Below are 12,500 nucleotides of genomic sequence, written 5' to 3'. Positions count from 1 at the left end.
TGTGGTTCACAGAGAAAAAAAAAATAACGCTCCTTCAGATTGTAGGACTGGATGTCATAGGTGAACTAATACTTGTGCTAGGATCTGATTTCGATTAAGATTTTGTTGTGTCATTGGTCATAACTCAGCTTGGGATTTTTATCCAAAATCAACAGAAATTAGACAATTCCTGTAATGATCCGGTTCCTGTTGATTTTGCGGTGGGAGTTTAGTCCTGTGCAGTTCTAGGAGGTCCACCCTTCCAGGCTGTACCAGGGGTTAGTTTATTACTAATCGCCTGAGGCACCCTAGCCGGGAAATGCCGACGAGACTGCCCAGGCACGTTTTGCAGGTCAGGGTGCCTCTCTTAGGGGGGACTGACTTTTCAATCCCACTTCCCGGCCCTGGTGTCTAAGCTCTTGTAGTGGAGGGAAATCAAACAGCCATAGTTTGGTGCTAAATTGGATCCGACTAATTGCACGTAATAGAATACCACCTCTCGCTTTCTCTTCTATTAATATTTTGTTGTACTAATATATTTTAATTGCACGTAATAGGACGCCATCTCTCCTCTTTCTGTCTTCTTCCCTCCTTTTCTTTTTTATTATCTCATTCGCATATTTCACCCCATATAAAGTCGAATAACACCTGATTGATTTATAACTTTGGAAACACAAAATGTCCTAAAAGTAACTTACGTGTTTTAAAATGAATTAGAATTTTTATTTTTTAATCTTTATAATAAACACTATTCCACATATTTTATGTGTTCTTATGTTGACGATGGCTAATCGATTACCAACACGGACTGATAATCTGGGTGTGCCAAGTTCGAATCCAGTTCGTTCCACAGAAACGCTTTTATCAAATCCACATTTGACCGTATGTCTAACCTTGTAGAGTGGCGATAAATAAAATAAATACTATTCTAAAACGAATATCTAAAAAAAAAAAATTTCCCCCAAAATAAAACTGGTGACAGATTAGCGTCCTGTAATTGGAATGGCTCTTTTTCTTAGCAGAAATCGAGGATAAACGCCGATCCTATGGGTCTTCAAGTTTGAAACGATGAAGAGTTTGTTGGATTTATTTGCTTCCCCACTGAGCAAATTAGGCACAAGGCCGTTTTTTAATGTGAAGAGTGAAGGGAAAATGGGGACCAACTCCCCGGGGGAGTAGGGGAGCTGGATAGTGACAATTGGTATGAAGGGGTTTCCCTACATTGACCAATAACTGATTGTCACAAGGGCGATGGTCTTATATGTGAGGTGAGACTTGAACAATGAAGAGTTTGTTTCTGATGGGACAGATATTTGAGCCAAATGCTAACTTGGTTAGTAGGCTTATCGATCACTGTGGCTAGTAGCGGCACCCCGGGTCGCGACTCTTGGTTACCCACACGACGGTCACTGCGGTATGGAACTCTGGTATGATTTCGAGTGTTATTGTATCTTTCAATTGTGACTTTGAAGATCTGAGACAGCTGATGGAAGACAGGAAAATATGGAGAGAGAGAGAGAGAGAGAAAGAGAGAGAGAGAGAGAGAGAGAGAGAGAGAGAGAGAGAGAGAGAGAGAGAGAGAGAGATTTTGGACCGGGCAAGAGGCCCGACCATATAGATAATAGATAGCTAAATTGGTTCCAACTAATTGCACGTAATAGAACCCAAACCATCTCTCTCTTTCTCGATTTCATCCGTATATGTTCCTATATACAGAGTCGAATAACATCTGTTTGATTTATTATTTTGGAAACACAAAATGTGCTAAAAGTCACACTTTAAAACACTATTCTAAAACAAATATTTGAACAACAAATCCAATAAAAAGTAAAACCGGCAACAAACTAGCGTCCTGTAATAGGAGTGGTTTTCAAAATCGACCCGTTTAGGACTACTTTAGGTATTCGATGATTAACTTAGATAACTTATCGCACATTTGGCACTTGCATAAGCCGAGTTACATAAAGAAAATTCACAATTAAAAATGGATTCAAATATATAATAGTGAAAAATAATAAAATAAAAAAATAATTGTTAAATGGAAAACGGGGATCATCAGTTGTTTACCATGTAGCTATTTCGGAGATTTAAAAACAGGAAAGCTGTTAAATTCATGGCTCGCCAGTAGAAAATACTACTTCCCCAATAACAAAATCTAGACACAATCCAGTTACTACTTCACTAATATATATATATATATATATATATATATATATATATATATATATATATATATATATATATATATATATATATATATATTTCACTAATACATAAAGAAAAAAAATTATATATTATTGAAATTATATATATATTATATAATTCACCTAACTATTTGGACATCCATATTGGAATCTACAACCGCCAGCATTCCCCTTAGATCGGCCAATAAATATAATAATGTATAAAAATAAATAAAAATAAATAAAAATAAAGCTGAAAAGTTCAATGGATTTGAAGATATACAAAAATAAAGTAAATAAATTCATTCTTTCGATCACAGTTAGTTGATGAGTAGCTGAGTATTTCGGGATGGAATATGCGAAAAGTTTGAGCGTCGATTAATGGTGACGGGGAAGAAATTTGATACGCAAAGGTCGGTCGGGCGTCATGACCGTGTTTAGAACCGGTTCTGGGTCTTCGTGGTGGTATTCCATGCGGAAATTCTGTAAAATCTGAAGAAATAAAAAACAAGAACACATTTAGAAATATAGGAGCAGGTTTTGGTGCCTTATTTTACGGCATATCAAGTCGTTTAGGACCATTTAATGCTAAACATAGAAGCCAAGTCTCGTCTGCTTTGACCATAGACAAAAAAGGTATATGTTAACTATTTACGGCATATCAACCTTTTTGGGGTTATTCAATGGCAAAACAAAATAAAAGACTTTTATTCTGTTTTTGACGAGAAACCAGCGATTTTGGGGTCATTTGAGTTCAAAATAATATAAATTCATTTATTTTGTGTTCATTTTTATTTTGTGCTGCACAGAAACTTGAAAATACAATTTTTTATTTGTTCTCATATTGAGTGTTATTTTCACAACGTTTCGACGGATATAACCCCCCAACCTTATTAAGGTATATCTTGTAGAACTCGAAGATTTGTCTGTCGAACTCGGCAATCTGAACGAAATTACAAACAGAACCCTTTATTTGATTCGATTAATTAGAAATCTTAAGTAATTCGCAATTATAGTCTTCGTATCGCCTGTACGACAAATTGAACCTACAACCTCTAGAAAAGTGTCACAGCTGAATGTACTTATTATATTATCCGTTACGCCCCGGATCTTGAGGACAATTCTAATATGAATTTAACCTATTCTTGTCTTTAGATGTATAATCTTATTACTTATCAGTATAAATTACAACTTATCACTGCAGATATTATATATATATCTCTCTCTCTCTCTCTCTCTCTCTCTCTCTCTCTCTATATATATATATATATATATATATATATATATATATATATATACTAGCAGGCCGCCCGACGTTGCCAGGTTGTAAAATACGCTTAAATATGATATTCTAATGTCTGCAAATTTGGTATTTATCTTATATAATTATTTTATATTATATTAATAATTTATAAAGGACATTACATTAATCATCAATCACCAGGCTTGTTGATTTGACGATTTCGTTTTTCAATATGTGTAAAAAGTGAAAACATACAAACGAACATTAAACGTTTTAGCGTATTCAAGTTTTAATGAAGAAAAAAACTGTATTGTATATTATATTGTACCCAATACATAGTAATTTTAAAAGTAAAAATAGAATATAACTTGAGTGACATCAGTTAAGATCGAAACCAAAAGATATAGCTCTCCAGCCTGATTCATTAATCTCTGAGCCACATCCCTGTGCATATAAAATGCTAAAAATAACTTTTTTTAACCTCTAAATGTATATTTACGCATGCGTAGAAGAGCACTTAAAGTCGACTTACGCCTGCCAAGTTCTATTTTTTTCAATTTTTACTTCTTAGCAGCAGTTTTTGTCCGGCTAAAGACAAATAGAACCCCCTATCAAATTTCAAGTCTGTAGACCAAAAATTTACATATAAATTCTTCGAAAATTGAAAGGTTGTGATCTTTTATTCTGTTTTCAGTATTTGGACTTTTGCCTAATCGAAAGTAAAGAATGTTCAACGTATTTCACTTTTCAAGAACCTATATATTGAGGAATTACAAGTGCAGTATTCAGCAACTCGTATCAACAATTATATGCTAATTCATGTATGGATGGAAATGTATTCGAGAAGACATGCCATGGAAAAAGTCCGTACAAAAGTTAATGGAAAACATTAGTTTTCGGTCTTTTGTGCTAATTTTTGTTTTTAATACAGAACTTTGAAATTAAATAAGTACAAATATATTAAAATTGTGCTCTAATTTCTTCGACAGTGGAATGATTATGATTTTGCTAATCAATTTGCCGATTCTGTCCATTGAAGAATTTAAACTTAGATAAAAAAAATAAAGAAAACTTTTTCCACTTTTTTGTGTCTTCCTTCTCATTCACTACTACTACTACTACTACTACTACTACTACTACTACTACTACTACTACTATTAATAATAATAATAATAATAATAATAATAATAATAATCTAATGTATAAATGGCTGTCTGTTGGTTTTTCTGTCGGTCTGCCTGTCTCCATATTTTCAAACTCTATCTTCACCGAAACAAAAAGTCGCAGAGCAGTACCGGGGGCCTCAAATAATTGGACTCTTTTATGGGACGTTCTTTTATGGGACTGTAGCCGGTTAAAATTGTTTTTAAGGGGTCAAAATTTAAAAAATCATTAAACATTTTGTACATTCATGTTAGTTTATTTAAAATTTTTAAGTTTTAACCAGTTCATATGCGTATCACGTTGGTAGAGTGGTAACGTCACCAGCTTTGAATGTTACAGCTTCGGTTTCAATTCTAGCTGATGGCACCCAAATACTTCTTGTTACTTTTGAAATCACAACTCTACATTAATATATACGAAATCTGGACAAATTAAAATATCACATTTAAGCGTATTTTACTTCCGGGCAAAGCCCCTCCCCACACTAATAATTATAATAATAATAATAATAATAATAATAATAATAAAGGAGAATAAAACGGTAAACATTAGATTTACTTTTTAAAGCCTCGTAACTTTCGCTTCCTTATTTTTTCTTTTAGTTCTCATTTTCCATATCAAATGGAAAAGAATCGCGGAATATATCCACATAACACTTATAGTTGGCTAATTTTTCGCCATAAAGTGTGTTTTCTATCTCTTTACATCAATTGGCTTCATCTCTTGTCTAAAACAATTTCCATCAAAACAATAAAATAAAAAATAAAACAATAATAATAATTAGCAGCATCCGTTGAAATTCCATTTCATCAGAGAAGCAACTGTTCAATAAAAAATTTTAGAGGTTGGATGATCGTTCCAAGATTCGGCATTTTTTTTTTCATTTCTAGAAAAATGGAAAAAGTATCAATATCTCTCACCTTTGTAAGAACGATGAATATTTCTTGTTCAGCAATGCGGCGACCTAGAAAAGAAAAAGAAAGCCGATTTAATTACCAATAATATATATATATATATATATATATATATATATATATATATATATATATATATATATATATATATATATATGGCGTTAAAATGTATCCGTAGCTAGTGGATCCTGTGGAAATTCCACGGTGTTTGCTGCATAACTATGTATAATTTACTGTTCATAATATTTCTTTTGAAAAAAAAATGTATTAATAAAACATACTCTTCCTTATTCTGTAAAACAATTCTTTATTTATTTAAAATCATCATAATTTATTTATTAAAAATCATCATAATTTATTTATTTAAAATCATCATAATTTATTTATTTAAAATCATCATAATTTATTTATTAAAAAAAAATTCTCTATCTTCTTACTTATCAGCTAAAGTTTCTTGAAATCATTAAAACAAATTTCACATTTTTCGAATGAATTTATTTAAAACTGTGCTGTTTTAGTCGACGTTACGACATGCTTTGATTTTTAAACAATTCATTTCAAAATGAGTGAAGTCAGAATTGTTTACATAAGGGACATCAAATTAATCACTAATCATCATCTTTGCTGATCTGACCATCTAATGTTTTAATGTGTGAAAAGTGATAACGTATCACTATGAAACATAAACATGAACATACGTATGAACATGAAACGTCTTAGCGTATTATTTATATTAATTAATATTGACACAATCTAATTACGGATACACAAGTTGAAACATGGGTCATTATTTGATCACTCATATTAAACAACGCCGAGCCTGGCTATTAATTATCTGAGTGATTTTTCTATTGAAAACCGCCGCGAAATATGGAATTGGCTGTCGAATCTTCTGATTTTTTCAGTTATTCAGTCAGTTAGTTCAGTGACTATCCTTCCCCTCACTTCTAGACGGTTTCTAATGTAAGCACGTCCCCCCCCCCCCCATTGTGATAACCGGTGTTGAAGGTCATGTTCGTTGAATGTCATGTTCGTTTGATTCAGGGCATCATAATAACTACTCACGCAAAGGAGCAAAATTTAATTGGTTGAGCCCTTTTATCACATCACCAAATAGGTTGGGATTTGGGACAAGATATTGTTGCGTTATTGCTGCACTTTTAAATAATGACCGCCTAGTCTATATAATTCTTTTAGCTCGAGTACAAAAGTGCGTGCGGGTATATATCGGCGATCAACCTGTTTTTACAAAAAGAAATACGCTGACAAGTTGTTTATACAAAACTTCGTTTATTTCACCAACGGCTCGGCGCATAGAGAGAGAGAGAGAGAGAGAGAGAGAGAGAGAGAGAGAGAGAGAGAGGGGGGGTGGAAGTGGTTTGGTGACAACAAATGACAACTCTGTCAGCTCGCTCTCGTTCTCTTCTCTCTGCCCGGGTTTACATTTGTTTATATTGGCATTTTCCCAGTAAGTAATTCGTTCGGTATTCCCAAACAAGGTCAACATTCCGATCGTCGATTGTTTGGAATATTGGTCAGTGTCAAGAATGTTGATTTTACAATGTTTGCACATTCTTTCTGCTATTTTACTTCGCTTGGAATGTCTCATTGCTTTTGGAATTCTTGTCAAAAATCCACTGCGTGTATGCACAACCAGCGATAATTCTGACGTTGCCTGGCTCAATATGCAACAATATATCTATAATATAAAGGACAGTTGTCTGTGTATTTGTGTGTTTGTATGCGAAGCTAAAACTAAAACAAAAAACTGAAAAAAACAAACACCCACAAAATTAGTATTTTCTTGATCGCCATTGCCCTGAATGAATAATATCTAAAATTTAGAAAAAAATATTGGTTCGTTGACCCTAAACTGGTGTAGATTTCATAAGTGAGGGAGTCGCTTTTACCAACAAAAGGGAAGTAACTCTGATTTTTTATCAAGGAGTTAATTCTCTTATGCCGACTCATTCATCGAAGAATCTATAAAAATGAGTTGCCTGGGTGTGTGCTTTCCAGATATAATGATTGGTTAGGCGAAAAAGGAAGAGAGTGGTGGAGAAAGGGAGAATTTAAACATGAGAGGGGGAAAGAAAGAAAGATAAGAAAATACAGAAGTTTTAATAGAAATATATTACATCTACGCCCCGAGGAACGTCGGGTAGCTTTGCTAGCATATAATAAAAGTGAGCGTACATGCCTTGCATACTTTCAGGTATTAGAAGAGAGAGACGAATTAGTCCGCGTCATATTAATTTAACATTGCGCCTCTACCTAATTGTTTATTTTTCTGTGTGTGTGTGTGTGTGTGTATACACGTGCGCGCGCATTTGTGTGTGCGTACGGCGACTTTTCGTGCCAGTCTCACTGAAGTGTCTGTCCGGAAACAGAAAGAAATCTTTCTCTCAAAATCATTTTCATTTGTTAAGGCAATCTTTTGAACCCAAATCCGTCAATCATTCTCTCTACACAAACCTGCTACTTTCATTATGTAACAAATAGTTTATTTATTTATTTTATTTTCATAAACACCTGCTATAGGTTTGTACACATATTTTAATAGAAACATTAAAAAAGAAAGTAATAACCACTGTAATCTTATGAATTCTTAAACTTATTAAATATTTGCATCCAAACATTTGCTAGTTATCTTCACGTAGGTATATTACTTACCAATGCACATCCTGGGACCGTGACCCCAAACAAGGTTGTATAAACTTTTGAGTCCATTGTCGGGGCAGCTGCCAACCCACCTGCTAGGCTGATATTTCTCAGGCTCCGGAAAGATGTTCTCATTATGACCTAGGCCGTAGATATTACACTGTACGTGAGTCTGAATAATAATAATAATAATAATAATAATAATAATAATAATAATAATAATAATAATAATAATAATGATTATAATGATAATAACGATAATAATGATAAAAATAACGATAATAATAAGACAAGAAAAGAAAAATGAGAAGAGAAGCAACTATGCGGATGATTCATAAAGATGACAAAAACTAACGAAAACACTTGGACATGACTACAAAAACAAAATCTAAACAGAGAAAGTGAATCCTTAATAACAACCGCATAAGATAACACGATTAGAATCAACCACATCAAATCAAAGAACGACAAGATACAAGAAAACAGCAAATGCAGACTCTGTGGACAAAGAGATGAAACAACAAACCACATAATAAGCGAATGCAGCAAACCAGCCCAAAAGGAATATAAGAATAGACACGATCAAGTGGGGAAAGCAGTACACTGGGAATTATGCAGCCAACTGAATGTTTAACACCCAGAGAAATGATATTAGCAAAAACCAGCAGCAGTACTTGAAAATAAGTCACAAAATCCTATAGGGCATGGATATACAAACGGATAAACCCATCTAAGCAAAGAGACCGGATGTCATACTAGTTAACAAGAAGGAAAAGACCTGCTAGATTGTAGATTTTGTCGGTTTACCAGACCGCAGAGTGAAGATCAAGGAGACAGAGAAGCGGAGCAAATACACTGAACTGACCAAAGAGCTCAAAGGGTTATCGAAGATGAAAAAATTCAAGATAACACCACTAATAGTAGTAGCGCTAGAAACAATATCGAAAAACTTTGAAAAGAGAACGGAAGGCCACTCTTTTTCCAAGTTTTTGGTATTGTTCTTAGCGCTCCTACTGATTGGAATCAGAAAGATGGCCGATAAGACCTAACATCATAAGGTTTGCGGAATGTTGCTAATTGTATTCTTTCGATTATTCGGACTACTGTTCTCATCTTGAATGTTATCCTCACAACGTTTCAGCTGATGTAACATCCGACCTTCCTTAGTTTAACTCTGGTATGTTCATGTCAAACTTGGGAATGTTCGCGAATTTCGAACAGAACCCTTTTAATTCACGGGCAATCGTCTCGAGAAAGTCTTGAAATGAACACGAAACGTTGATAAAGATAAAATAATTGCGACCAATGTACCGTCAGCCATTTTTCAGATGTATCTTGTGGAACTCGGAAATCTTTTTGTCGAACTCGGGAATCTTTCTGTCGAAGTCGGAAATCTGCACAGAATTTTGAACGAAACCCTTTATTTAATCCATGGCGGTAACATGCTCTCGTTCGGCCAGGCACGGTCGAGTAGAAGTTTTAAGTAATTCACAATCGTATAATTAATATCGCCCATCTTCAACCTCCAAAATAGTTTCACTTAAAACCGGATTTTAACTAGTACTTTATCTGTTACGCTATGGATCCTAACAGAGCTAATAAACGGTTCCGTTCGAAATTCTGTGCAGATTCCCGAGTTTGACAGAAAGACACTCGAGTTCGATGAGATACAGTTGAAGAAAATCGGAAGTTACATCGACTAAAACGTTGTGAAAATGTCAAGATGCAAACAGTAGTCCGAATAATCGAAAATAATCGAAATCATCAATCCCCATCTAAAAAATTCAAGACTAACATATTTATATCTTACGAAAAAATAAACACAGTTTCAATTTGACCAATGTAAATCAGAATAAAATTTATTACAAAATTATTAAAAGAAAGAGAACTGCAGAATGATAAGTAAAGCCTTGCCATTCCGAATTTGTTAAACATGGAACATTGCATAAAAAAAACATCCAGACAATATTAATTCATTTTTATTGGAAACTTTGTTAAAACAGCGAAAGATAGTTCGTGAAAAATGGAAGTTTAAAGAGACTAAAAACGTTCTACTGAAAAAGAGAGATGTTTTGTCTGTAACAGAGTACACATATTGATTTCGGCCGGTGCCGTGTACGTTTTCGCGTGTTTAAAAGAGATAGGTATGAAAACGTGCGAATATTCGCATGCGTGCTTTTTTCAGAAGGAAAGGGGATATTTGAACTTGTGTATATGTGTTCGTTTAGCAGAGTGTATATGCTATTAGTGTGTTTAGTAGCCCGAAAAAGTTTCTCGGCATATGTGTGCCATTGGCTAAAGGTCTGGACAGAATGTATGGTATGCATATGTATTATCTGAAAATGCTAATTTGAGCTTTTATCTAACTAAGAATCGATACATAAAAACAACATTCGCTTCTTTTGCGCCGTCACAAGATTTTTGCGAAATAATAAAAAGAAAAAATTACTAATCCAACTAGTATTTTACCACCAGAAATAAAGATTTTTTTACCTGCATATGAGAAAGCATTATGTTTGAATGACGTCAGATATGGTATGGTGTTAAATGCGTTCGTTTCAAGTGCAAACGCAATTAAAATGTTGAAAATAGAGTTGCTTTATTCTTCTTTTTTTTTTTTTTTTTACTTAAAACCGTTTTAGTGTTATTGATTATTTTAGCGCTCTAAATGGTTTCTTGCAAAATATGCTTATTTTTTTCGTAGTCAGTGCTAGTTATCGCCCCTAGATTAGTGACTCCATTTCCATAATCGCCCATTTGATTCCCAATCTTAACTTACATTCTATCACTTTCGTGAGAGAATTACGTTGTTTTCTCTTTCTTTGCCTCATTAAAAACGAATACCATAATTCTCTCGTGTATAATAGGCGCGGTTGAACATGGCCCATTTCAACTTTATCGTTTGGATCGACACAATTTTTTCTTCTTCTTTTTTTAAAAATTAATTTGGCTATTTTTATCTTTCGTCACATTCGTTAACCTTTCTTTTTCTCTCCTAATTTTTTCTTCTTTGTTTTCTCAGCCAAAGAGCACATATTAGTAATGACTCCCTTTTTATCCGAAACAGATCATGCTCGTTATATCATAGTAAGGTCCTCGAGATTCTCTATATAAATCCTTAGTAAGTAGAGAGTATGGTTGATGGGACTTAGTGTAATTTCGCTATAAGCTTTATTTAGTGTCCCCAAATCTAGTTTTTATGGCTTGTTATTAATCTTTCATAGCATTTTGTCCCACTGTTAATATATATTTGCACTTTTCGATTTAAACTCTGACGAGCAAGAATCAACATCTATTTTTTCCTTCATATTTTGTTGCATATGATATATATATATATATATATATATATATATATATATATTAGTGAAGCCGCCTTTCTTTTCGTCAATGATTTCGCCTATTGCCTGCTTAGCGTTAAGCGAAGGTCTGTGTAAATAAACAAAAATATCAAGCACTCGAAAAAAGTAGCTGTAAAAATGTTCATATAAATAGACATTTGATGTTATCGCTTATAAACTAAATAGTTGTAGGTTCGATCCCTAGCTCGGGATGGGTGATAGTCTAGCCGCACTAAAGAGCTGTGATATAGCGAAACAGTCTATCTTTGGATGACACACACACACATATATACATATATAAAAAGGAATTTTGTCTGTGTGTGTGTTCCCTATGTGAATTAATTCTCATAGTCTAGCCATCCTCACCTCATATTTATCAAGTTGACTTCAACTGATCTTCCATTTTCAGTTATTCTCAACTAACCATTTTATATACTAGTGGATCTATTCGCACAACCTATCAATTACTTTAACATAAAGGAAATGACAGTGGCGGTGGTTAAATGTACAACGACACGAATGACGGGCTGGGTATGTCAAGTTTGTATCCAATCGGTTCTATTGTACCACTTTCATTTATGGATGTTGGAAACCTTGACGTGGTTCCTCCTGCAAGAATTCCAGCAAGTAAATCAAACCGGTGAACAAAGTAATTCCTTGCCGATTCATATAAGTTTTTTTTTAATGACTACCACCAGACTTTGCAAACTATTCTGTTCCTACAAGCGATCTTCTCTTTGCTATATATATATGCAAATAAATATTTACTTACGCCGACTGGAATATGATAACCACACACTTCGACGTCATCTTGCAAGATTCGGCTGGTGGCATATGTAATGGGATATAATCTAAAGAAAGACAAAGTTGGAAAAATAAGACGGTAAAAAAATAAAAAACTGATCATTTCAAGGAAACGAAATAGAAACACAAAATCTGAGCATTATAATCAAGCAAACATGGGCAAAAATGGCCGACAGAGAATGTCGCCATCTGATTATTTATCTTTTTTTCTTTC

The 12,500-nt window shown here is 33.9% G+C and overlaps 1 protein-coding gene across 1 annotated transcript in view; it reads right to left on the bottom strand.

Annotated features, from left to right (window-relative positions):
* Positions 1 to 2,401: 2,401 nt before the first annotated feature.
* Positions 2,402 to 12,500, bottom strand: part of LOC145296680 (cytochrome P450 10-like) — a 46,062-nt gene continuing 35,963 nt past the window's right edge. Inside the window, exons 9-12 of the mRNA XM_080142630.1 lie at positions 12,255 to 12,333; positions 8,157 to 8,316; positions 5,490 to 5,533; positions 2,402 to 2,654 (exon numbers count right to left, since the gene is read on the bottom strand). Of these exons, the coding sequence (XP_079998756.1) occupies positions 2,541 to 2,654; positions 5,490 to 5,533; positions 8,157 to 8,316; positions 12,255 to 12,333 (397 nt within the window). The 3' untranslated portion in view covers positions 2,402 to 2,540. The remainder of the gene's footprint in view (positions 2,655 to 5,489; positions 5,534 to 8,156; positions 8,317 to 12,254; positions 12,334 to 12,500) is intronic.

The sequence above is a fragment of the Euprymna scolopes genome, chromosome 17 (genome assembly GCF_053919585.1).
Source record: "Euprymna scolopes isolate OS-2025 chromosome 17, ASM5391958v1, whole genome shotgun sequence".
Lineage (NCBI taxonomy): Eukaryota > Metazoa > Mollusca > Cephalopoda > Sepiida > Sepiolidae > Euprymna > Euprymna scolopes.
The sequence above is the reverse complement of the archived record's forward strand: the minus strand, read 5'-3'. Positions and strand labels throughout refer to the sequence as shown.